General features: G+C 31.6%; 1 protein-coding gene across 3 annotated transcripts in view; it reads left to right on the forward strand.

Moving 5' to 3' along the window:
- The first annotated feature begins 11,239 nt into the window (after nt 1–11,239).
- LOC145305974 (FMRFamide receptor-like) overlaps nt 11,240–25,097 on the forward strand; it is an 83,590-nt gene continuing 69,732 nt past the window's right edge. For all 3 annotated transcript variants that reach the window (XM_080147886.1, XM_080147888.1, XM_080147887.1), the window contains exons 1-4: nt 11,240–11,295; nt 17,607–17,672; nt 18,464–18,567; nt 23,699–23,769. In XM_080147886.1, the coding sequence (XP_080004012.1) occupies nt 11,245–11,295; nt 17,607–17,672; nt 18,464–18,567; nt 23,699–23,769 (292 nt within the window). In that variant the 5' untranslated portion in view covers nt 11,240–11,244. The remainder of the gene's footprint in view (nt 11,296–17,606; nt 17,673–18,463; nt 18,568–23,698; nt 23,770–25,097) is intronic.

Consider the following 25,097-nt stretch of genomic DNA (forward strand, 5'->3'; position numbering starts at 1 on the left):
TTGTTGTGCGTCGTATTCGACGCATTCGGACTAATCATTTTAGCCATTGCGTCCTTTTTGACCTTATAGGACTAATCATTTTAGAATTTTACTGTATAATCTCCTATAATCTGCTAGTTGCGTCGCCCCTAACCTCTAGGGTGGGTGGGGGATGTCAGGAAAATAGCACAAAACCATCCCAAGGTGTTTATAAAGCTTCCCTTATAAGTAAAACCAATTCAGACCCGCAATTTCTGTAATCTTTGGCTTGAGACAAAAAACCTTACTACTTTTTAGTATGGAATACAATACAAGCAGCGGCTACGCCCCTAGAGGCATCTAGGGGCCCTTAGGTTGCGGGGGGAGTCAAATCCCCTCTTTCAATTACAATTTTTTAAAGAAAATTTTTTTTTTTTAATTTTGGGGTTTTTTATTTTCTAGGGGTGATTTCTCTCGGGATGGTGGTGGTACCCTCCTTCAAAATAGCTATAAACCTTACCAGGACCTAGTAGAAGCTACCATGTAACGGAGCACCATATAGGTTCAGTGGTTAGCAAGGTCCTTTGGTACACACACAAAGACATACCATAACCTGTTACTTTATTTTAAGGATATAAAAATAGTAGCGCAGATAATCTACAACTAGGGTCTGTCTGTACGTCCACCTGTCTATAATTGTATCCAAATAAATGATAGCTACCTTACAACTAGGGAATGTATGTATGTCTGTCTATATATCAAAATTACAGCCAATTAAAGACTGTAAATATGTTTATACTTCTGTAATTTTTATTGCAGCCTAGCTGTTAAGGGATTCATAAAAATAGCGCAGATACTCTACAATTATGGTCTGTATGTATATACGTCCGTCTGTATATATACAATTGCATCCAAATAATTAACAACTACTCTACAACTAAGAAATGTATTTGTTAGGGATCTAAAGTAATAAGTCAATGGCCGATAAATTGATGTACTTACTCAGGGCTATTATACCATAAAATCTTTCTGTAGATTACATTTAGTGGTTGAAACATTTGGACACTTAACTTAATAAACCAACCAATCAAAATACAAATACAATTCCCCAAAGTTGGCAAGACAACAAATAAGAAAAAGTTATTATAAAACTTTGGGGACTAACAGGGGCTGGGAGGGGGGGCGAGGGTTTGTCATGTATTGGGTTGTTCAATATAATTGTCGACAAAATCATATTTCTTAGCTAAAGCATTGTAATAGAGTGAAAGGATATCTCTCTGTGTATCTGCTTAACTGATATGCTTCTTTTTTTACTTTGTAGCTTCTCATATGTCCTGGGAAGGTTTATAACTATTTTTGGGGAGGTTACCTTCACCCTCCAAAGAGAAATCGCCCCTTAAAAAAGACCCCCCAACACAAGAAAAAATAGAATAAACTAAATGAAATTAATTCTTTTTAAATCTAAAATAAAAAACATTGTTTTTGAATTCAATGACCTCTTCCCATCTCAAGTGCCCCTAAAGGCCTCTAGAGGCGTAGCCACTGGTACCAAATAATTATATTCTGAATTGTTTTATACAGACGAATGGACGTACAGACAGACACTGATTGTAGAGTATCTGTGTGATGTATCCTTATAATAAAGTAACAGGATATAGATTCTACATGTGTCTGTGTGTACTAAGGGATCTCACTAACCACTGAACCGATATGGTTCTCCTTTACATGGTAGCTTCTCATAGAACCTGGTAAGGTTTATAATTATTTTGGGGGAGAGTACCACCACCCTCCAAAGAGAAATCGCCCCTTTAAAAAGACCCCCCAAAGAGAAATCGCCAACACAAAAAAAATAGAATTAACTTAATTAAATTAATTCTTTTTAAATCTAAAACAAAAATATTGTTGTTGAATTCAATGACCTCTCCCCATCTCAAGTGCCCCTAAAGGCCTCGAGGGGCGTAGCTACTAGTACCAAATAATTATATTCTGAATTGTTTTATACAGACGAATGGACGTACAGGCAGACACTGATTGTAAAGTATCTGTGTTATGTACATCCTTATAATAAAGTAACAGGATATACATTCTATATATATGTGTCTGTGTGTACAAAGGGATCTCACTAACCACTGAACCGATATTGTTCTCCTTTACATGGTAGCTTCTCATAGGACCTGGTAAGGTTTATAACTATTTTGGGGGAGAGTACCACAACCGGCCTAGGAGAAATCACCCCTAGAAAATAATAAACCCCTCTCAAAACTGTAATTAAAAGAGGGTGTTTGACTCCCCCCCACTCCAAGGGCCCCTTAATGCCTCTAGGGGCGTAACCGCTGCTAGTATAGTGTTCCATACTATAAAGTAGTAAGGTTTTTGTCTGAAGCTAAAGATTATAGAAATTTCGGGTCTGAATTGGTTTTACTTATCAGGAAAGCTTTATAAATATCTTGGGATGGTTTTATGCTATTTTTCTGACATTCCCCACCCACCCTAGAGGTTAGGGGCGAAGCAACTAATAGATTATACAGTAAAAGCCTAAGATGATTAGTCCGATATGGTACATAATAGACGCATGGGAAAAATGATTAGTCCGAATGCGTCGGAAACGACGCAAAAAAAAAACTTCTTTGGTATGCCATAAATCAAAAAATCTAAAAATACAAATGTCTTACAATCCCTTAAGGAAGCTGTGTTTAAAATTTCAAGCGATTCTGACGACAGGGGGGAAGTTCGGCACTAATGGGTTAAGATTAAGATAATCTAAGCATTATAGAACACAGTTTGAGTGTAAATAATAGAAAGGGGTCAATAACTTAAAAAAAACTTTTGTGATGGAGTAATAATCACAGTAAATCAAATGTTAAAAAGCTATGTTTTGTTTTCCAGAATGTTTGTTTCTGTCCAATCGACTAATAAGATATTATTACCCTTTTCTTTAATCCTTAGTTTAATTTGAATTGCCGATTGTGTACACAGTTTCCTCGGTGTTTCCTTATCCTATCTCAATTTTTACTACTAGCTAAATTTTTTTTTTTTTTAATTTGAATTTTTTTATCTAGTAGTAAGTATTGAGAATGAGGAAACTGTGTACACAATCGGAAACTTAAATTCAGCTGACCCATAGTTAGAAATTTGGATAGAGGGAGAGAAGGAGAGGTGGAGAGAGAGGGAGAGAGAGAGAGATAGTTTGAGAGAGAGGGAGAAAGAGAGAATTAACCTAATAGGATAGATTGATTGTACTCAGTATTTACCACGGAGGGAAGGGACAAGGGAATATAAATTATACTGGTACACAAGGTCAGGTATTATAAACATGTCCTATCTTTAGCTGGCTTAAAAACATCGAAACTTTTATCAAATCTTGATTAGTTGGTTCAAACTAACAAAATCTATTAAAAGGGGTAATTTTGTTAATCATTATTGGTACATATAGATCAATTTATAATCTATTGTCTTATCTCTTAATAACCCTGGTATTTACTAATTTGGGAAAGGGGTTAATATTTTTCTTAATGGAATATGTATCTAAAATCAGCGGATTATAATACACAAGCGTCTGCGCCTCTAGCATTTTGACACTCAGTCTTCAATGTGGTAAGAAGGGGGCAGAAAAATAGCTCTAAACCATCCCAAGGCCTTTTTCTAAAAATAAAATAACCTCAAACCATCCCAAGATATATATCCTGAAGAGTAGAATCCGATCGGTTTAGTGGTTACCGAGATCTTAAGGGACGGACGGACGGACAGACATCATTCTACTTTGTATTATAGATGATAATGGTTTAATGATTTAGGTTTGACTATAAAAACTTTTTTCTTAGTTATTTTTCTGGGAGGGATAGGATTATGGAAGATTAATAAATGTTCTATCCAATAGTTTTAAACTACCAAAGGCAGTATTTGGTAGTGCAAGAAGGTTAATTTAACTTCATTTGTCCTATTCCTTATGTCTTCTGTTCATATGTTATCAATCTTGATCTTGTTAATTATTGAAGAATATGTTGTAGTCAGAATTTATACAGTATATGTATATTTTCTTAGTTGTACAAAAAGATTCTTTTAAAAAAGTAATGAATTAACTTTTATAAGCAAAATTTGAGTGATTATTTCCTTTTTTACTTATTAAACTTAAGTACATTGTCCATATACATAGTTTCTAACTTCTTGAAATTTGTTATACTCATTATATTACCATGTATACTAAAATAGATTATAATTATTGGTGGAAAAATTTGGACACTGCTATTTTTTATGGTCAATTCTGATTCATTTAACCAATGCCAGAAGTCTAAGGAGAAAAACCGGGTATAGTCCCTCTCGTAGCAATGCCCCTTAAGGGGCGTTTCTTCGAAGCGTTTCACAATAGCTTTTCTCCTATTTATAGCTACTGCGGGGGGCTCTAACCCTGTGGGGCAATCACCTAACCCAATATAACCTAACCTAACCTAAAATAACCAATCTAAAGCCATTTTGAAAATACGACGAATCGCCCCTTCAGATGCGTTGCCACGAAAGGGAAATCCGAAAAATTATGCACAGTCAATTCTTTCTCTCTCTTCCTTACTCCCCCCTCCAACCCCCTCTCTTTCTTCCTCTTTTTTCTCTCTCTCTATGTGAATATCAGATAAATAAAATTCGCAATTAGAAAGAAAAGTATTTTTATAGATGATTAAGCAATCGTGTTCAAACATTTTTAGCACAACCTTGCATACAAAATAATTTATTTATATATACATTCTCAATGATGATATAAAATACCCCTTTTTTAGTAGATTAAAATGATTAATTAAAAAGTTAGGACACAGTCAGTTGAGAACCAACTAATTAAAATTCAATTAAACTAAAGTTTCCAAAGATTTTGATCCAACTTATACAATAAGGATTGATTTAAAGCAAAACATAAACATTTCTCGTATTCATTCGAATCCGGTGGATATGAACCGGTTCTCATCCATACAAAAAACTATGTCTAGCATCGTATTATATCCAGCTTTCTACGAATATAAAAATGTACAATCATAAGATTAAAACCAGTTTTTTAGCCGGTGCCTTCGGCACCTCGGGGCTAAAAAAACTAGTTTTAATTAATCTTATAATTGTACATTCTATATCCGCAGAAAGCCGTTTATAATACGATGCGTGAAATAACTATTCTGTAATTAGTTTCTTTTCGTCAGTAAATAATCATAGAAATGACTTTTTAACATTATTTTTGATGTTTTTTTTATGTTTATGACAATAATAAAATATTTTAGCAGAAAGAATTTATGAAAGTGAAACATTTTAGTACAAGCGAAATTTTATAATTAGACAATCCTTATTTAAAAATAAATTTAGAATATAATAATAATGACGATTAAGTTACAAAAAGAAAATTTTTAAAAATACAAACGGATATCTATATATGGGTCTTCCATTAATGCTTTATACTAGTCCCAGGTTCTGTATCATAGATTAAAAGAAGACAAAAATTATTATTTGTTTGCATGTGTGTCTTTAAAGATCATTTAAACAGCTGATCCGATTGTAACACTGTCCAAAATTCCCTAAATGACGTCATAAAAATGGGAGATGATGAGAGAAGGAGTGAAACAGAAATCCCCTAAAAAAGAGATGGATGATCCCTCGTTTTTATTACGTAACTTGCTGATTTTTTAAAGGAATTTCTTCGTCTTCAAAAAAAAACATCATCCAAAACTAAAATAAATTATGGGGGCGAAGCCATGCACTGCACAAGTAAGATACATTACATTATTATTTGTATCTTTTTATCTTGTACAGGGTTTAGTCAACTTCAGAAAACATCTTTTCATTTAATGGATTTAATTTCCAAAGAAGTTGTATCAACTTTTTTGCTTTTTATTTAAGATAGCTAGCCGGTTCTTTCAGTAAGTAGTAGATGTAAAATTTTTCATAGAATTCAGATATGCAATCGTTTTTTTTGTAGACCTCTTATTTTTTAAGTAATTTAAGTTTTTAAAAAAAATAATTAAGTCGGTTTTAAGGTACTAAAACGCAACAAAATAAAAGAAGAAAATAGCCAGTATGAACAAAAATAGTAAGATCTTTAATTTGACACCTTACTTTTAAAATTCTGTTGAGTAATTGTTGAAAAAATCTATTTTTTTAACCTCGGTTTAAACTGTTTTTAACCTATTTTTAAAACATATATCAAAAATATACTATGACACCAGTAGAATTAAACTGCAGAGCCTAAATTTGAATTAAGTCCCCAATAAACTTTTTTGAGGGGATTTAAAAATTAATTTTACTGTTGCTGTGGTCTTTTTTGATCAGAGCAAAAGGTCTTTTTTTATTTGAGTAAAATTCGTAGCTTTTAGAGTGTTTTGCTTCATATATATAGTATTCTGGTATAGAGTAAAATTAGGCCTTTTGATTTCATCTAAATTAATTCATTAAAAACTTAATTCTTTACAATATATCAATGAATTAACTTTATCGTGCTTGTTTTCCATCACTTATTTAAAACACAAAAAAATTGGCTGTAAAGGGTTAAATAGTGAAAGATGACAACAAACGTTTACGCAATACAACAAATTTTTTTTGTCACATATACAAATATGATAAAATATAAGATTATTCAAACTTATTTTTTTAAATATTTTGAAAAAAGCATGTATCTTCATTGGAAATAAGTCACTTTGTGAAAACACTCTTTTTTGAATTGTAAAAAAACTGAAATGAAACAAGACTTCTAATTGGTTCAGACTTCAGAATAATATGTTTTATTTTAATGTTAAATTTCTTCTATATAAATTATTGTTTTAGAAAAAAATTATTTGCATCGAACAGAGTAGAGTTTTTATTATTGTATTGATATAATCTGAATCACATCAAATTGTTCTGTAAGAAACAATTTAACCCCAAACTAAAAAATGCTTTTGCTTCCATCAAAATGATCACAGCAACATATAAAATTGATTTTTAAATTCCCCAAAAAAAGTTTATTGGGGACTTAATTCAAATTTGGGCTCTGTAGTCTGATTCTACTGGTGTCATAGTATATTTTTGATATATGAAAAAAAAATAGGTTAAAAACAGTTTAATCAAAACATTAAACCTAAATATTTTCTCATACAGACATAAAAAATATGGGTTCATATATACCATTAGAATGAGAAAAATAATATGAATCCATTCTAAGCAAAATTGAAAAAGTTTAAAAAAATTGTAATAAAAAATAGAAAAAATAAAAAGTTTATTTTAAGAATTGTAACTACTAAACTAGCCAATCACAAATCGCAAAAATTGACGAATCGGGAAGCGTAACCTATAAAATTAACCTATAGAATTGCCAGAAAAAAAGGAGAACGTTCATACAATATATACAATAGATACTACAATAAATATAGTGATATTAAAGAACATGTAAAGAATGAAAAATTATGAACAAATATGCATCAGTCTGTTTATAAACTTCAAAACAATGCAGTTAAAAATACATTATTGTTTCTTGTGTTTAAAAAAATATCTGCTACATTGCATTGTCTTTTGTTTAGGTTTTGTTCAGGTTTGGTTCAAGCTAACCCTTTAAAGCCGAAAATTATGATTCTTAAAATAAACTTATTTTTTATATTATAGTTTTATAAAACTTTTTCAGTTTTGCTTAGAATAGATTCGTAATATTTTTCTGATTCTAAAGGTATATATGAACTCATGTTTTTTATGTCTGTTTGAGAAAATATTTAGGTCTAAAGTTTTTATTAAACCGAGGTTAAAAAAATAGATTTTTTCAATAATTACTCAACAGAATTTTAAAAGTAAGGTGTCAAATTAAAGATCTTACTATTTTTGTTCATACTGGCCATTTTCTTCTTTTATTTTGTTGCGTTTTAGTACCTTAAAACCGACTTAATTATTTTTTTTAAAACTTAAATTACTTAAAAAATAAGAGGTCTACAAAAAAACCGATTGCATATCTGAATTCTATGAAAAATTTTACATCTACTACTTACTGAAAGAACCGGCTAGCTATTTTAAATAAAAAGCAAAAAAGTTGATACAACTTCTTTGTCAGAAAATAATGTTAAGTTATTCTAGGGTTAACTTTGTTTATCATAATCGGGGATGTACATCAATTTAATTTTTCATTGTCTTATCCCTTAAGATCCCTGATTTTTTCCCTTATTCATTATTACCTAATTAACTATTATAATTAATCTATCTTATTTTTTTTCTTTTTCATATTCATATTAATATTATTATTTAGATACAGAGGTTTCGTGTAAAGAATAGCGCAGCTACTCTATAATGATAATGATCACTAGGATTTATTATGTTAGTTATTTTTAGGTTGTACGGTATGTAACAGGTGTATTTTTGTCATCAAACCTGTGAATTTGACAGCCTCATTGAATTTCATGGGTGTGTAAACTGTGTTTATGAAAGTAGTAAAGGTGTAATTTTGACAGTGGATATAAAATATTGCCAAAAATACAGCTAAAAACGAAATTGACAAAAACACTTTTTGTCCAAAACACAAAGTTGTTGTATTTTTGCTAGTGGTAAAAGTGGCAGCACCCCCTGGCTTATTGCCTGTACATCCGTCAATTTTTCTTTGAATTGTAACTATTTATTTTTATATTGCTTCGCTACTTACATATATATAGGATGGGAGACCAGGTACGTGCACGCCGTCCATCCTGCACCGTGCATCAATGACCCTGGGAGCTACACCAGAAGAGTCCTACTGTGCTGGAAAGGTCCCAGGGTAGATGCCAGACTGAATTCTGGTCACTTCCCCCAGTCTAGGGGGTTTGGGTGGGGCTAACAATCCTTCCCTAGAAAAAACCTGCTTATGTTCAACCCGCACCGCACTTACAGATATATTTATCCTCTTAGATTTCTTGTCTTTTAAATAGAAAAATGATGTCATAGTTATTAAGTTAATGTCAACATTTATTATTTTCATTTTTGACATAAGAAAAAAAAGGAAAATTTAATGTGAGATAAATGTAATGGAGCAACTTTTTAGGGAACTAAAGGGATAACACATTTAAATATTGGTTGAAAAGTTTGAACACTGCTAGCTTAATATTAGTGTAAATTACAGTCCAAAGTTCCACTACCCCCCAAGTAATAGTGACGTGCGGTACAAGTTGTCAACCTCCTAATTAAGATTTAAATTTTTTGTCACCTCCCTTCCTTACCCCATCATAGGTGAATGAATAGGTACCTTTATTTTCCAGGGTTTACTTTTGTCAGCCCTTTTATCTTGAACATTACAAAGCTTCTTTGAAAAGTCCTTTTTGAATATAAAAAAAAACTCAATACAAAAATATCACTGTTCGAACACAGTAATAGTGTCTGACTGTTTATGACGTAACAAAAAAAAATTAGCCAATGAGAGGCCGTTATTGACCAATGGAAAAATTTATAGTGGCCTCTCATTGGCTAATATTTTTTGTTACGTCATAATCAGTCAGACACTATTACTGTGTTCTCACTGTTCCTGTGAATGGGAAAATTATACGTCTAAAACTGTGTAAATTATGTCAATCATTCAAAAGTATCATGTTTTGTGTTGTGATATTAGAGCTGGTTTAAGCACAACCAACTTCCTTCTTTTCCAATCGTTTTGCCCACGTTCCTTTAGTTTTACGCCAAAATTACCCCACAAAAAAGTGTCCCCACGAAAAGTGTCGGGTGTGACGCCATAAAAAAATACCCCTAAAAAGGTTGAGAGTAGAAGTTGGAAGGAAACCTCTAAAAAAGAGATAGATTTAGACGTGTTTTCATGATGTAACACATGACACTTTCCGCATGACCAATAAAAATATCCAAATTTTCAGCAATTTCAAATGGAATCAATTTGCTTAATCACGGCCCAAGATTATTAATAAATTATCTAAGCTGTTGAATCAGAACCTTTACAAAATAAAATTCAGCCATTGATTATTGATGGTAGAAGTTGGTGATCATAACTATTTTCGGATATCTTCAAACTTGATTTACACCCTCTCTTTTTACATTCCCTTTGAAGTGGATAATTCTGGATTATCTGTTATGTGATAAGGTGTTTATACAAGTGCGCCAATGTTTTTTTTTTATAAAATTGTTAAAAAATGACATCTGTTTGGTTTTCATTTGCAATTAAGCTTTTTTTTAGGTACAGGGTAGGTTTTTAACTATTTTGGGAGAGCGTATCTCCACCCTCCCAATTTAAAATCCACCCCCAAATTTTTTTCTGAATATTTCTTATTAAAACTCAAATTAAAAAGTAGAAGGTCGGTTGACTTATCCCCCTCCCACCTTAAGAACACCTAGAGGCTTCTTGGGGGCGTTCGTTGCCCCTAGTCTTTCTTAAAATAAAAGCTATGTCTTGCATTTTTTTTCAATTAGGTGTTTGATCACGAATTTCATATGGTAAAAATATTTTTCTTATTTAATTGTTATCCTAATAAGATAAAAGTAATGCTTGAAAATTGTTTTATTAGCTATTATTATATGTTGTATTTTTAGATAAACGTTAGAATGGTGATCAGAATTTGCGTATCATTTGCGTCATTTCTATTTTCAGATATTTATTACCCGTCATCTGATTATTGGCTCAACTTTACAAAAACCCATAAAAAATATAAACCATGACCTAAAAAGATGCTTGTAGAAACGGTGATTTAGTAAAGTATAATCCACCTAAATTCCGTACAAGTATATCAGACATAAAAATATTTAATTTTACACGGATGATTTAAAAATTGGATCAAAATTTGACATGCATACTTTGATTCTAATATTTAGGTGAAAGATACGTATTCAATACAATATTCTATTATAAAATAAAATATTATAGAGGTTGCTTATATTAAAACAAGGATGACAACATCCATAAAGTGAAGCTCTGAGACGGCAGGACAAATGAACATTAAAACTTGTAGAGTGTCAGACTGATTAATCAGAATATAAATGTATAAAATTAGAAACAAAATTGTAAGTAAACACTTCTTAAATACAGGGTAATATTTAAGGACATACTTACATTTTATTATAGATTTGCTTCGCTTATAACATCGTATTTTGATGTCCTAGGAATCAGTATTACAACAAGGATGACAAAATCACTAAGTAGCGGAAGACAAAGTGAATTATACATAGTTTAGTCGTTCAGAAGCTATGAAATTTCATTAATTAGCATTTTGGAAAGACGGACGGACGGACAGAGAAGTGAATTATAGAGGAGTTTTGCTTCTAAAAAATCATTATTTATCGTAATTTAAATAAAAATCTTAATACTAATTTTTTAAAATTTATTTTCAGAGTCTAAAAATGAGCAGTTATTACAGTCTGTTTAATTTCATTGTCGAAGGTATTTTATTGGTAAGTTAATTTTTAGTTGCAAAGCTGCTCTATAATTAACTTTGTCTGTCCGTCAGTCAGTCCGTTACGCTATGGGGGAAACTTGATTTTTCATATGTCCATCAAGTTTCATTGAGATTTGATTATTGGTTAAGTGCTAGATCGATTCCTAGATTTTTAAGTTTTTTTGATTTTTCGACTCCTATTCAAGATAAACAGCTGAACTTTTCAGGGATTGAATAAGTTCACATTACACAAATTTACACCAAGTTTCATTAATTCATCCATAATTTTTAAACTTCGCTGCTTATGGATGTTGTCATCCTTGTTCATATAAAATTGATATACGAAACAAGAATGATAAGATTCTTAAACTCGAAGCTATACAATTAGACGGTAATGGCAGGACAAACGAACATCAACACTTGTGTTGAGTGTCAAAGCCAAATAAGCAGAATATAAATTTAGAAGTCTAAACAATATTATAAATGGATTTATTGCAAAATTGTGTAAATATCGGATTCTGTTTTAGGAGGTACTTTTTTTAGGCTTGATTATAGAGATAATTAATATTATACCTTGTTGTCCAAGGAATTATTTCCCAAAAATTTAGATAATTATACCATACAAAAATTTTGTTTTATATAGTTTTGATTTTTAAAGTCTTGGGAAGGTTTCATTAGCGTTTTTTTCTACCATCACAAAAGCTGTGCCTTTAAAAATTCTGAAAATTTTACTAAACAAAGAAAAATTTGCAGTAAATGCACGAAGAAAATTCAAATTTCCCATTACTTTTTACATATTGTTTAGTAGAAAAATGAAAACGTTAAAAATGCATAACCGTTGCTTTTTTATAATAAAATCGTCTATTCATATTATTGATATCTAAAATGTTTCAAAAGATTATCATAAAAAGTTGAAAGAAATTCAGAATAAAAAACAAGGACAAAAAATAGTAGCGAAACTATAAACCAGACACATGGCAATGAAACGAGAGGGAGAAAATAGGGGGGGGGGGGAGGGGGGGATTAGAGATTGCATCTCCTTGCTTTCAGGTTTTTAAATTTTTGATCTTTGCAAAAATTTTAGTGTGTTCTGTTTCTGTTTCTGTCAAACCCTGTACCTACCTAATTATGAAATACTATTAAATACGTAGTATTAAAAATGTGCGAGCCAAAATTTTTTTGTTAGGAATTATTTATTTTTAGGGGGTATTTCCTCCCCAAATTCGTTTGGGGGGGGGGGTATCAGTGCTTACTAGGGTACTTTATATGAAAACGATAATTTATCTTTCATTTATATATCCCTGAATAATTTTGCTCACTGTCCTTGCTTTGAAAAGGAAAAATCCACACCTCTCTCTTCCCACCATTCCCAGTCTTATTATTACTTCAAGAAAAGAAAATACTTAAAAAAAAAAAAAATTCTGAATGAAATTTTATTTTTCATTGAAAGGAAAGTTTAAATCCTTCTTTTCTTTAAGAATTGTTCAATTTTAACTTTTCTTTATAATATTTATTTATAGGTTGTATGAAAATCTTTTTATCTGAAAAAAAATAAATTATTTTTTGGTTTTCAACCTAACTGATATTGCACTCATGGAATACAAAACCTCCCACTTGACCACTAATTTTAAATATACATGTTTCTGGCCCTTGCATGTGTGTCTTAATACTGCGGGGGCTTTTATCCCTACAGGGTAACTTCCCGAACTACCTTAACCTTTACTTGATTTAACTAAAAATAAGCATCAAATTTTTCTTCAAAAAGTTAACTTTGGATCAATTCTAAATGAGGCAATTTCATATACTTTTATAAATATATTTCAGCTGTATATAATACAGCAATAACTAGCTAGTACTTTTTTAGGAAGAAAAAAAAAGTAGAGAGAAGAACATAAAATTTGAATGATAATGCATGAAAAAGTTAATGAAAAACAAGTTTTTAACAAATAATATCAATAAAATCCGGCAACTGGTTTCATGTTGTAAGTTTTTATTTAATATTTTAAATTTCAGAGAAACATACGTTCATTCCCTCTTTATAATTGTAAATAAAGTAAGTGTATGGGCGATAAATTTAATTTTGACCGATAGACCTACCGACCAATAAAGAATTTTCTCGTATTCATTCGAATCCGGTGGATAGGAACCGGTTCTCATCCATACGAAAAAACTATGTCTAGCATCGTATTATATTCAGCTTTCTACGAATATAAAAATGTACAATTATAAGATTAAAACCAGCTTTTTTTAGCCGGGGCTAAAAACTAGTTTTAATCTCATATAATCTCATACATTCTATATCCGCGGGAAGCCGTTTATAATACGATGCGAGAAATAACTAACATGTTAAAAACGTTTTCATGTAGATATCCTGAAATATATATTTTGACTCTGTGATTTTATCCAGAATTATATTCATTAGAATCTTTTGATATAGCTTAAGTTCCTTTTTTACACGCATTTAGGAATAGGAAATAGGATAGAAAATAGATTAATAATTGAACTAAATGATGCCAGGGATCTAAAGGGATAAGACAATGGATGATAAATTAATATATATCCCCAATCATGATACACATACATACATAAACTACCTTTTATGAGATTACAATAAGTAATTGAAACGTCTTGACACTCAACTTAATGAACTAACCAATTATAATTCAATAAAAAGTCCTTAAAGTTGTTAGCCAACGAATAAGAAACGTTATTTTAAAACTTTGGGGACTAGTTTAATAGACAGCCCAATGTCCCCTCTCTACCTGAAATGATGCACAATACAAATTAATATAAGAAGTCTAGATGACCAATCCATAAATTTAACCAATAGTAACACAGTGTTTCTTTTTAAAGTTGAACGGATTGCTGTAACTAACTGTAACCACCACTCCCCCATTTAATCTTTTTTTTTCTTGGTGGGACTTCTCTTGGAAGGGTGGTATTATCCTCCCCCAAAACAGATATAAACCTTCCCAGGAAATATGACAATCTACCATGTAAAGTTAACAGTTAGCGAGATCCTTCAGTACAGACAGACAGACAAAGATGCGGTTAATTTATTATATGGATATCCTTTAAACCCTGATTTTGTGTGTGTATGATGTTGTCATTGACAGGAACATAAATACAACTGGATGTAATCATTATATGCTATACTACTACACCAAATTTCATAGTTTTTTTTTTGGTATATATGAATTACCCCTCCCCACCTATTAATTGTGTGTAGCTAGACCGATAAGGTTCTCCTTTAAAGTGAAGCTCCTTATAGGGCATGGGAGGATTTGTAGTTTATTGGGGGGGGGGGGGTGGAAGGGGGGGATGGGATATTGCATCTGAAAAAATTGCCTACACAAAAAAATTTGTTTTACTTCTATATTTTATAACTAAAAGTTAATCACTCCTACAATCCCTTTGAGTGCCCCTAGAGGCCTCATGGGATGTAAACACTAAGAAACGGTTGAAAACGCAAAAGTTGGCTTCATAACGGTCAAAACGAATTAATAAGAAAACTGTTTGGTGATATTATTTATTCAATTTGCTAGGGATAATGCAGTGCGTATGATGCACCAGAAATCCAAGGTTGCGGGAATGGTTCAATGGCAAGCGGATTATCGATGGTTGCTTTCAATTCTATCCTGGAGCACGGACACCCCCTCCCCCACCCTACATTTGGGAGATAAGTGAGAGGTTAAGAAACATTACCCCCCCCCCTCCGTTTTCATTTTTCAAAATTGAGGGGTTTTTAGTGCATCATAATTGAGTTGTAAGCAAGTAATGCGCTTTTTAAGGGTTCTTAGGGTAACTTAAACTGGGACCGAGGTGTGAATTTAATACCTTTAATTTTATTTATGAAAAACAAATTTGGCAAATAATTGTAAAACATAAAAATTGTAATTACATAGTTAAAAAAATCTTTATATGTCCTAATTTGGTTTCAGAATAATATTTCTTGACCTGGTGAATAAGTAATTTATGACTATACAAGTATATATACAAGATGTAGGTTTTTCTTATTTTCTATAAAAGAGAGAATATAGGCATGCATAAATATTATGAGAAAAAAGACATATCTATAGGAATTTTTTTGGCATTTTACCAAAAACATTTAATATAATAAAGGTGATGACTGTGATACAATGGTGATAAACAAAATTACCCCTACTGTATGGATTAAAATCATTGGTTGAAACATTTAGTAACTACTAGTTTGTTACCAACCAATAAAAATCCAGGAAAGAAAAAAAACTTTGAGTGCCATTGTAATTATTCAGAGATGGGTTTTTGAAAGATGAATGCCGCGTTTATTCGATATTTTTTAGACATTAATTGATTAAACGAAGACGATAGGATTTTAACAGAGTATACAACTTAAGAATTTTATAATTTTAAAATTATTATTTTAGCCATTTGTACAATGTCTAATACAGCTCTAAAAAGATGCATTAATAAATATGCAGCCAAAATGGATTGAGGACAATTTGTTTTTCTAAGTGAAATAATTAATTAAATAGTTGTATACTCTGTTTAAATTTCGCGAAGTGAAAAAAACGCGGCATTCATCTATCAAAAACCCTTCCCTCCCTTCCTGGCCATAACAGACACATGATTAATATCTCCATTCTCCATTTAAATAACAACAAATCATTAAGTAATACTAGATACCTAAATTTACACAGGAAAAGATTTTTTTGCTATGTTTAGCATTTTATTTCTTTAAATTTATTTCTATCCCCGACTTTTCAGATCATTTGTTTTGGGCGAGGAAATGGAATTTTTAGCATACTTTAACTTTCACAGTAGGGCAACTCAAAACAGTTTTAGTACCGAAGCTACTCTATAATACACTTTGACTGCCCGTCAGTTCGTTAGTAATGATATCATTTTCTCGACTGTGATTTAAAATAGACGGCTGAAATATTTTGCAAAGATTCTCTGTACCGATGGGATGTATACGTTATAAGATTTTAATTGTATAAATGTAAGAAATGATAGGATGATTTTAAAATCCAAGTAGAGGCGATTTCTCAACTTCTAAACTGTAAGAATGCAAAAACCTGACATTTTAGGCTCCTTTTAATCATTTTCTGTAAAATAGAATAGAAATTTGAATAGATTTTTGAAAAACCATTACAAAAAGTGATATTTGGTTGTTTCTAAGTAAAATTATTTCTTAGAAGGATATTCAAAATGAAACAAATTGTTGTCTAAGATTACCCTTTCTGTTCCCTTTCCTAGATACACTTTCTATTGGACGTATAACAAGCTTAAGGACTATAATGGTTCAGCGGATAGCGATATCCTTTGCTAAACAAGACAGAGAGACATCCTGTTACTTTTAGATAGGGATTGGAATATTGTTTCAACATTGTAAATCTCAAAAAACGCGCGGCTAGAGCTAACTACACAGTAAGAACACACTTCTTTGTTGAATATATATTTCGCTTTATTTAAGCCTTCTCAATTCTAATTGTAGTATAGTTTAGAAAAAACGGTTTATATCACAATATAGTTTTTGTAATAAATCTAATTAAATTCAATAATGTTTATCTATGTCAGTACTAATGTGTTTTTTTTCTAATCAATATTAATTAATGTGGTATAATATGCTATGATAATTGTTTGTTATTAGCATATCATTTTAAAATTGGCGTATGTCTGTTTGTTTATCTTTCTCATAAATATTCATCAAGTTAAATAAACATACAACATCCTTAAGTAGCGAACCAAATAAATCTAGGATTGAAATTCGGACAGTGATTTAAGTAGCAGATGTTTAGTGGTCAGAAAAATTTTATCAGAAAAAAATTACGAAAGCTTTTTGTTGCATGCTTTTAGACCGACGTACCAAGTAAATTATATACCGGATGCTTATTGGAAGAAGAAATCTTCACAAAAAATTTAGCTGTCTATCTTGAATGACAGGCGAGAAAATCATATCTACGCCATAGCTTTACATAGTAACGGATAGGCAGATAAAGTGAATTATAGAGTAGCTTCGCTATCAGTAAAAAATTAGTAAAATTTCTTTTAAAATGTTGTTCAGTTGTTTTTGCTTATGGCCATAACTCTCATTGTTGCTATGATTCCATATTATAATGGATTTAATATTACTTGGATCTCACACTGGATTGTAATGTACTCTAATAAAATTATACTTTCAGCAGGCTAAAATAATGATCCCCTCCATCACACGGCTTTTCCACATTCCCTCGTACTGACAAATAAGTGATCTCTATGTTAGCAACCTAAATTGATGACCATTTTTTCTCTGTGATAATATCCACGTAATATACTTTATATCTATTATATTATTATTATTTGTAGATAATTGTTGGAGGCCTGGGAGTCATTGGTAATCTTCTCTGTATTATCTGGTTTTCAAGGAAAAAGGTAATACAATCAGAATATCTATTTTCATTGACGTCCAAGCTTTTTTTTTATGTGGTCGGGGGTAAAATGAGAGGTTGTAAAGGTTGGAAATCTAATATATGTTTAACGATTTTGACGGGGGTAAAAAGAGGGGTTTCACAGTTTTAGGAGAGTTAGACACTTTTATACCCCCCCCCCCCACCCCCAAGAACGGTTCTGTTTATTTTATAACAGGCGGCTACTTTACAAGTTTGCTTCGCCCCTAGCATCTACAGGCAATGTTTTGAAAGGTAGCGAGGGGGGATAAAAATTGCTAAAAACTATCCCCAGACTTTGATTTTGAAGTAAAATGGCAAAAAGCCATCACAGAAACTAGGTGAAGCTTTCCTAGATTAGATTACTTAATCGGTTTAGTGGTTACAAAGATCTACACGGAAAGATTTGATATTTTTGGTTGCTTCTGAATTAACTCATTGTAATATTAGTTCCTTAATTTACTTCTAATCTTGAATATTTGGTTAACTTTAATAGTTATTTCTCGCATCGTATTATAAACAGCTTTCCGCGGATATAGAATGTACAATTATAAGGTTAAAACTAGTTTTTTTTAGCCACGAGGTGCCAAAGGCATGGGCTAAAAAAACTGGTTTTAATGTTATGATTTTACATTTTTATATTTGTAGAAAGCCGGATATAATACGATGCTAGATATAGTTTTTTCGTATGGATGAGAACCGGTTCCTATCCACCGGATTCGAATGAATACGAGAAATAAATATCTTAATCATGGGAGACTAATGTGCTCTTTTCAGGTTCAGAAAAGTTTCCACAGGTTGATGTTGACATTGGCAGTGTATGACGGGGTCTATGTCCTTCTGTCCATCATCCTGTTTGGTTTACCTAGCGTCAACAACAAGTAAGGAATAATGAATTAATTCAAATAAATTTACAATATTAATCTGGAATTTAAAGGGGTCTTAAGGGATAGGACAATGGTCGATAAATTGATATACACCTCCAAAGTACTTTTCTGTAGATTTATATTATTTGTGGAAATAAGATTAATAAAGTCCCCAAGGCTTTTAAGTCAACAAAATAGATAATTGGTTTATAAAACTTTGGGGTCCAGTATAATTTATGGTCCAATGTCTCCCCTTCTCCATAGGAATTTCCTAAAGAACATGTCCTAACTTTTGTGTTATTTTTTAATCCATTCCCGACGAGCTCCCAAAGTTGAAAGTTTTGCTTAACCGGGGTTCAACAAAATGGACTTTTCCAAAAATTTTGTCAAATTGAAGATCTTAATATTTTTGTTAATAATGGCAATTTTCTTCTTCTTTTTTTTGTTGCGTTTTAGTACCTTAAAACCCAACTTATTTTTAAAAAAGCTTAAATTACTTCAAAAATAAGAGATTTACAAAAAAACCGATTCTATATATAAATTCTATAAATCATTTTACATGTACTACTTACTAAAGCACCGACTAGCTATTTTTCTTAAAATCACAAAAGTTAGGACACGTTCTTTTACTTAACCGAGCGTAAAAATATTTTTAAATACGTTTTATCGTTTTTTGGCTTTCAAACCTTAAGGGCTAATATTAAAACTTGATTGGTTGGTAAAAACTAGCAGTGACCAAACTTTTCCACCATAGAGTTTAATGTTATTTATGATTGGGGGTGAACATTATTTAAACGTCAATTGTCTTATTGCTTACAATTCCCTGATTTTTCTACAACAAAAACTTGTATACAGTTACATAATTTTCTACTTAATACCCTGTAACACTTTTCTGTTTACTTAAGATTTTAAAAAAATACATTTAAGTACAAACAAAAATAAATATGGTTATAAAACAAGATTTAAAATAGCTATTCATAGAGAAATTTAAAGAAAAGAAGAATTTGTTTTTTTATAGCTTTTTTCAAATTCAAATCTTCTTTAATATTTTATTGTGTTGGTCTTTACTGCGCTTTAAATTATAGTTATTCGTTACGATGGATCTTAATCTAGAAAAGATTCGCTTTTAAAGCGTTAAAAACGATCATATTAATAATAGTGTGGATTATATATAACACAAAGTAGCTTGAGGTCTGTCTGTCCGTCCGTCCGTCTGAAGCTTAAGATCTCGGTAACCACTAAACCGATCGGATTCTACTCTTCAGGGAATATACCTACTGGTCCTGTGGGGGTTTCAGGCTATTTTCTTGGGGGGTGGGACACCCCCAACCCACCTAAAAACATAAAATTCCCCCCCTATTTTTTGTTTTTGCAGAACATTTCCTTGGTCCTTTTTTTGCTGAAGATTTCATTGTAATTTTTTTTTATCACCTCTTGGGGCAAAGCCCCTAGAGGCTAGGGGCGAAGCCGCTAGTTTTTAATAAAGTTTTATACTACCATAAAAGCATTAATAAAACATTTGAGCAATGAACAATAGATAAAACATAAAAGAACATTAAGTAAAAGTATACTTAGTACATTTAGTAAACAAAAGGTATTTTATTTTGAAATATCTTTAAAATTTTTCCTGAAATCTTTTCTAAACCTTCATAATATTGTATAAATTAGTAAGGTTATCTGTCTTTCCATTAAGATCTCCATTTTAGGTTAGCTTTATGTAAGGGTTAAGGGAAATTATTCTAAAGTTTGCTTTATGGCATTTTTAATACAAAGATGCTAGGGGAGAAGTCATTATCCTATTTTATAAAGTAGTAAGCGTTTTTTGTCTGTCCCGAAGGATCTCGCTAACTGCTGAACCGATATTGTTCTACTTTACAGTGAAGATTCTTATAGGTCCTGGTAAGGTTTTAAACTATTTTTGGGAGGGTGTTTTCACCCCCCTCCCACCCAAAAATATATTTTTTTCTCTTTTGAAACTTTAATTTGAAATTTAAAATGAGATGAGCTCCTTCTTTAAGTGCACCTAGAGCCTTCTAGGGGCGTAGCCGCTAGTCTATAATACAAAGTAGAACGATGTCTGTCTGTCCGTCCGTCTGTCCCTTATGATCTCGATAACCACTGAACCGATCGGATTCTACTCTTTAGGGAATACACCTACTGGTCCTGTGGTGGTTTTAGGCTATTTTCTTGTGGGGGGGGACCACCTCCAACCCCACCAAAAAACAAAAATCAAAAATAGTGGGGGCACCTCCAATTTTTTATTTATCTATTTTTTTTATATTTTTATATTTTTTGTTAATTGCCTCATGGGGAAAAGCCCCTAGAGGCTAGAGAGATGTCATTATTAGTTAATAAAAGGATTAAAAAAAGAACATTTACTAAAAAGTAAGATTAAAGCTGTATGTATTTAGAAACTTTATTCACATCTTACGAACCTTTTTTCTTGCTGCTTTGACTCTATCAAACCAACAAACGAATAAACCAACATATTAAACTTATTAGTAGCTGTGCTACAAATATAAAAGATAATAAAAGTGAGTATATTGTTTCCTACTCATTGTGCAAAGAAAAGAAACTTGTGTAAACAATAATCAACCATACATAACATATTTTAGTAGAACTCCTACTCTATCATTCAAAATGGATGATGATTTCTCAGCTGCTATTAAAAATATATGACTTTCTATAACAAATAAGCATCATCTCTGCAATTTACTTTTTCTGTTCTTATTATGATTAATAGGATTAATGAACATTAACTCTATAGATTTGTCTCTCCTTTCATTGCCCTGTGGTATCTGTTTGAATTCTATGTAAGAAAGAATTTAATTTTCATGGCTGCTAGTAAAGGTAGATTTTGAAATAATAAAAAAGTATGAACATCCAATGAGTATCGTTTTTTATTCTAAATATTCTACTAAATTTATGAACGTCGCTACACATGGCTTGTGTCATCCTTGTTTAATATAAATCTCCAAAGATAAAACTATATGCATACTATCAGTCTTTTTTCGTGCTTTGATATTATGTTTCTAATGTTTCTTTTGCTTTTGATCCACCAATCAAAATTTAAATAATTTTTTCTTTCAATGACAAATAAAAAGCACATTTTGGTAGAATACACGTGTATCTTAAAATATAAGGTATTAAGTTTTTTTTTACCTGAAGCTAAATATCTCATAAATTGCAAGACTGAATGGGTTGTATAAATCAGGGAAGCTTTATATGTGTTTTGGGGGATGGTTTTAGGCCACTAAACATACACCTCCTGAATTCCCCTAGATGCTAGGGGGCGAAGCAACTAGTTAGACATAATGTACATGGTAAAGTTTGGTAAATAAGTTGGTTAGCCTCTCTTGCATTCACACATCATTGGAAATAATAGTAGGAATATAGAGGTAATTTATTTGCTAGTTTTATAATTTTATGATGTTTTACAAGAAAGTATACATCATTTTGGTGTTGGGGAGGGATTAATGGAATTAGTGGCTACCATAGTAAATGCTATATAAGGAAGCAATTTTTGCGGGTAACGGAATTTTGCATAATTAGATCTGAGTCCCAACCCCCCATATGCTGCACTTGATTTTAAAACTCAAGCACCTTACGTTGTTAAATGCTATGCCAAAGTCAAACTGAATATAAATCATATTAAATTTAATGTCACTAAACTTGTTACTAACTATTTGCTTCTTTTAAAAGCTAATTGCAAGAATTAAAACTGTAAAAAAACATATGATTTGATTTCTTGTTATATATTTTTTAATTCCACCATTCTTTCAAAATATGTGTGTGTGTTTGTTATGAATAAGACATAAAAACAAATATTATGCTGTTTGTAACCTTACTAAGATAAGGGATAATAATTCTAAATCCTTATACTAAAGTAACAGGATGTTTGTTTGTTTGTCTGTGTGTTTGTACCGAAGTTTCTCGCTAACCGCTGAACCGGTCGGGTTCTCCTTAACAGGGTAGATTCTCATAGGTCCCTGGAAGGTTTATAACTAATTTGGGGGAGGGTACCACCACCATCCCAAGAGAAATCACAAAAAATAAAATAAAAATTTACGTTTCTCGATTTAACAAAAAGAGTTCAACGAAACATAAACGTCAAACGCAACATAGACATATTTAAATATAAAAAAAAAACATTTAGAGTGCCACTAGAGGCTTCTAGGGGGCGTAGCCGCTTGTATATATATAGTATTTAACAGAATTTAAATATGTCTATATTGTTAAACATTGTTGATGAGTTCGAACCTTAGCGTAAGCCTAGTAACTAAATACTCTAAAATTTTGCCTCTTGACGCTATCATGTCAGACACGATGCTTATATGATAAAAGAAGGGGGAATGTCTTGGACAATAAATATTCGCAACTCCTTCCCATACACAGTTAAAACCTCCAGACAAAGATTGTATAATTAAAGGGTTTGCTGTCAGCTGAGCTAACTAATACCCTGGGTGTTTAATCAGAAAAAAGGCACATTGCTCCAGTTAACATAATATGTCCCTGGATGGTTTTAGGCTATTTTATTCATATAAATTTAGGTCATGGAAGGTTTTGGCATCCTTCTTTTTCCTCTCACTTCGGATACTTAGACCCTAGATGCTACACTGTTAAAAATAAAAAAAAATTTAGCATCAGATAATACTATATATTCATTTCATTACTGTAAAGCATCATCCTATACGTTCTAGCAAAAAAAAACCTCATTACGATATAAGGAAGATTCCAATACTGTATTGAGTATTACTTAGTGTTCTATGGAGTAATATGTATTACTAAATAAAGATTGTGCATTTTATAGTATTATCTAATACTCTCTATGGAATAAAATTCAATACGCTAGAAGGAAGTTTGTAATACTCTGGTTCGTAATTTTTGTTACTCTGTAGGGTAAGAATTGATACTAAAAACGTAATATCTCTGTATAGTAATAGTTATTACGGTATATAGTACTACATGGTGTTATATATTCATTTTGTTAATACAGCACACTTACGGGTCCAGGTCTAATACAACCCCAGCATATCAATTGATACTAAATGAAAAAAATATTTTTTACAGTGTAGGAGCGAAGCTGCTTGTTTACAAGGTACTTAAGAAAAAACTAATGAATGTCACTCATATTAAACCTGTTTAGGATGTTTGAGTATGGTTGGTTTAACCACGTGTTCTGCACCCTACTTCCGTTTGCTCAGATTGGTCTTACAGGTTAGTCTAATCTTTTGTTAATAGATGACGTTATTGAAGTTTACATATTCACTAATAAATATTCTTATATAGTTATTATCATTACCAAATAGGTAAATGAGTTAAGTATATTTATTTCTCGTATTCATTCGAATCCGGTGGATAGGAACCGGTTCTCGAATCTCATCCATACGAAAAAACTATGTCTAGCATCATATAATATGCAGCTTTCTACGAACATAAAAATGTACAATCATAAGATTAAAACCAGTTTTTTAGCCGGTGCCTTTGGCACCACGGTGCTAAAAAAACTAGTTTTAATCTCATAATTGTACATTCTATATCCGCGGAAAGCCGTTTATAATACAATGCGAGAAAGAATTATTATTTAATTAAGTTATGGTCGCATACTAATACATGTTACAATTTTTGGTAATAGTAGGCTGTTCTTTTAATAAAGAAAATCTTGTAGAGCAATTGTATTTCTCAAATTTATTTCCAAATGAGGAAGAGGGGGGTTTCTATACTCGACTAGGAACTTTGAGGTCAATTCTTATACAACTATAAATACTATAATATAAAGTAGTAAGCGTTTTTTGTCTGTCCCGAAAGATCTCGCTAACCGCTTAACCTTTATTGTTCTCCTTTACAGTGAAGCTTCTTATAGGTCCTGGGAAGGTTTAAAACTATTTTTGGGGAGGGTGTCTTCACCACCCCCCCCCCCCCCACAAAAAAAATATTATTTACTCTTTTGAAACTTTTGAGGTCGACTTTTTCCCCTCCTACCTTAATTGCCCCTAGAGGCTTCTAGGGGGCGTAGTTGCTAGTATTAAAGACTGTACAATTGTACATACAGCTTAATATCATTTGCTGTAATCCCAAATGGTTTTTAATTTGTAGCTTCAAGCATATTCTCTTTTCCTTCTTTTGTTGTATTTACAAGTGGCTTCGCCAATAGCCTCCTGGGTTTTTCTATTATATAAAGTAGAAAGCTTTTATGTCTGTAGCTAAGGATCTCGCTAACCGCTTAACCGATATGTTTCTCCTTTATTATGAAGCTTCTTGAGATTGTTTTAGGCTATTTTAATTTTATAAATAGATCTGGGTATTGTTTTAGGCTATTTTTCTGACCCTCCATTTCCCTTTAGACATAGAGCCCTTTGATGCTAGGGGCTAGATTTTCATAACTTCCTTAATATATTTATGTTTTTTCATATGCTTTACATTATAAGAGGGAAGAATTTTTTACACGAATTAATTTACCCAGGAAAAGCTTAATTTTAAAATATGCGACAATTTTTAGCTGACTCATAATACGAACGACCTTGCGTAACACATTATTTTACTTT

The sequence above is a fragment of the Acartia tonsa genome, chromosome 14 (assembly GCF_053477335.1).
Source record: "Acartia tonsa isolate MP-2025a chromosome 14, ASM5347733v1, whole genome shotgun sequence".
Taxonomy (NCBI): domain Eukaryota; kingdom Metazoa; phylum Arthropoda; class Copepoda; order Calanoida; family Acartiidae; genus Acartia; species Acartia tonsa.